Source organism: Perkinsus marinus (assembly GCF_000006405.1).
Source record: "Perkinsus marinus ATCC 50983 genomic scaffold scf_1104296934082, whole genome shotgun sequence".
NCBI lineage: Eukaryota > Perkinsozoa > Perkinsida > Perkinsidae > Perkinsus > Perkinsus marinus.
The window spans coordinates 1-2,788 of record NW_003214918.1 but is presented as its reverse complement, the minus strand read 5'-3'; the positions used below and the strand labels follow the sequence as shown (position 1 = coordinate 2,788).

The 2,788-nt window shown below is 48.2% G+C and overlaps 1 protein-coding gene and 1 non-coding gene across 2 annotated transcripts; one reads left to right on the top strand and one right to left on the bottom strand.

Moving 5' to 3' along the window:
- Positions 1-729: 729 nt before the first annotated feature.
- Positions 730-1,835, bottom strand: Pmar_PMAR028113 (hypothetical protein; the record flags this gene model as incomplete). The annotated part of the gene is made up of 3 exons (XM_002785074.1): positions 730-1,455; positions 1,591-1,709; positions 1,760-1,835. 3 exons carry the CDS (start codon positions 1,833-1,835, stop codon positions 730-732), a joined length of 921 nt encoding a protein of 306 aa, XP_002785120.1.
- On the top strand, positions 1,506-1,578 carry Pmar_PMAR028114. Its single transcript has one exon. It is a non-coding gene; the product is annotated as a tRNA-Met (tRNA).
- Positions 1,836-2,788: the final 953 nt, after the last annotated feature.

Genomic DNA, 2,788 nt, shown 5'->3' with positions numbered 1-2,788 from the left:
TAATTCCAACAGTTCCTGTTACAAATCATCATCAACGCAACACTGTAGTATCTTCGAAATGATCGCAAGAATAATAAGCTGGAGTTTCACAACCCGTTTTACGTGAAGCGGCGTAATACTCCATGTGAAAAACGCGATATTCGCGGTGATATGCAGTAGCCGTGAGATATGTTTTCCATCAGAATATTCTCACTGCCCCAGCAGGCCGCCTGCACACAAAATCTGTCCCCTCATATTTGAACCAGTGCTAATGAATCCAACTTGACGCTGACAAAGATACCAATCAGGCACGGAAGCATGCCATAAACTTTGGAGTATTTTTATATGTCTATGACTATTCCCTTTCGACCCGCTACTATTTTCCTTGTCTTCTGGTTCACATTCGAAATATTTTTCAGAAGATTTGCGAATATAATTGCGCGAAAACCAACGAAAAATTTCCCACAATTTTCTCATAATTCAGATGACCATGTGCATTCTTCTGACCACACTAAAAGCAATTTCATGAAATTCCCAGCCAGAAAGAGAACAATCATTATTATCTTTTCCTGTTGTTGTCCACATTGTCTTTCACAAGCAGACCGCCTCACACAAATTCCTGTTAAATTGACCTCGCCCTTCCCAAAGTGACATATGACTAACACTAGACTACCGGTGTGGCTAAATAGTGTACAAACAATCCAAATGGTATGAAATGAAAGAGCGTCTGCTATCTTATTATATTTCAACTCAAGTCTTCGTCTGGTCACCACTGGCCTCTCTGGACTCCTTCCGTGGTTGTGTTTTAGATCCAACCTCAGCCTCTAGTTTCTCCAGACGCTCCACGATCGCGGCCATATCTTCAGTTCGATCATCAACCATGTTCGCCCGAGGTGACGAGGTAGTCGCTGGTTCGGCAACTTCCACCAGAGGCATCGTGATGCTCTTTGTTGTCTGCTCTACCTCCCGGTCTGTCCCTCGGGAACGCGTACTATCACTCTTATCCCCTTTCCGGGTCGCTTTCCCAACACTACTCTCAGAGGGGAGGTCCTCAACAGTCATCTTCCCCACGCTATCAACCTCATGAGTCCGCTCAGACACGTTGACTGCCGATCCCTTTGGTGCCTCACTCGGCAGCGCCTTAGCGGTCACTACCTCTCCGGATACTTTTTCAACCTCACCGCTGGCTACAGTCTCAAGTCGAGCATCATCATCACCATTCGGCTCAGCCTCATTCTTCCCTTTACCGCTCTTCGTGACCGGGACCAACTCGAATTCTATCGGCTCCGGTGTAGTATTTGGTTTCGTAGGAGCCGCAGCCGTATACTGCGCTTGAGTCGGCACCGAGGCCGCTTGGGTGGTCGCGATGGTCTTGGGGACAGCGTGCGTCGATGGTGAAGGGGAGGTCTCGGGGGGAACTGGCGGCTCTGTGGTGGCTGGTTCATTCTCGAGTGTCGTGAGCTTCATCTTCAGAACCTGAAGGGAAAAAGCTCGACCAAAGCCAGGCGGAAGTCTAAAAATTCCAAGCGGCTTTGGCGCAGTAGGTAGCGCGTAGGTCTCATAATCCTAAGGTCGCGAGTTCGATCCTCGCAGGCCGCACTTTATTCTTACCACTGTCCCTTGCTCTTCACCATACTTATCCTTCTTTACAACAGCTACGGGCCTCAACTCCACATTAATCCGCGAAGCGTCAATCATCGGGCCCACTTGAGCCAGTGCAAAATCAGACCCTACAAACGACCACACTCCAGCCCCACCTGCCTAATAGGCAGCCACTCACCAGCGCCTCTTATTGGCTCCTCCTCCCGCGAAGGTAATCGAGCTCTTCGAGCATCGATATACAAATAGATAATCATCATTACTGCGAAGAAAGAGAGAATCTAAAAAAGCTCATCAGATAATTTATACCATTCCCACTGGTCTTACACTTATCCTCTGACAGTGGTCATGCTTCCCTCGAGTGAAGCCCGCGAGTCCCCCGACATTCGAATAGGCGCCGCGGGCCACCATACGAGCCAATCACTGACGCACACGAAATCTACGTCATGCCGAATTGTGGCTTATAACCCGTCTCAAGGAGCCCTGCGATTTCAATGGATCTCAGCCGGCTCACACCCCCCCCCACACTGCAAAAATCCAACTTAGTCGAACAACACAAAACTACATGCACTGCCGATACCAATTTTATTCAACTGATTATGGTGGTACATCATAATGCTGATAGAATACGGATTGCAGACTATTGACGCCTATGTTCAACCACTTTTCGACCCATGCACACAACCCATTGACATAGTATATCGCGAAGCACTCTGATTAACGACAAGTACCTCCTTTCTGAAATTCTCTCTAGCCTCTTCCACCTCTCTCATTACCTTCCCTTGCTCCAAACCATACTCGACATACTACACCAACTATACCCACCGGTACATCCAGCATAAGGATAATATCTAGAGGACCTCCGCAAGACGTTGTCACAAAAAGTTACTCGTTGTAGACTTGTTACAACCCCAGCATCTACTCCTCCCCATCCCGCTAGCTCCATACTACTTGCTTTCCTATCTGCAAGCTCAGACCTTCTCTCCACCACAGACCACTCGTATGCCTCGCCGCATACCTTCGATGCACCCATATCCTTCTACTTTCCTTCCTCGTCACACTATTCCGTACTATCGCGAAAACCCCTCAGCCAAACTCAGGCAATTTTGTGCTGCTAACATGCTCAGAATCAATTCAGAAAACAATAGCAACAGGAAGTGTCTCATATCGTGCGATCCGGCATCACGAAACGTAAGCTCATGGGCTACCT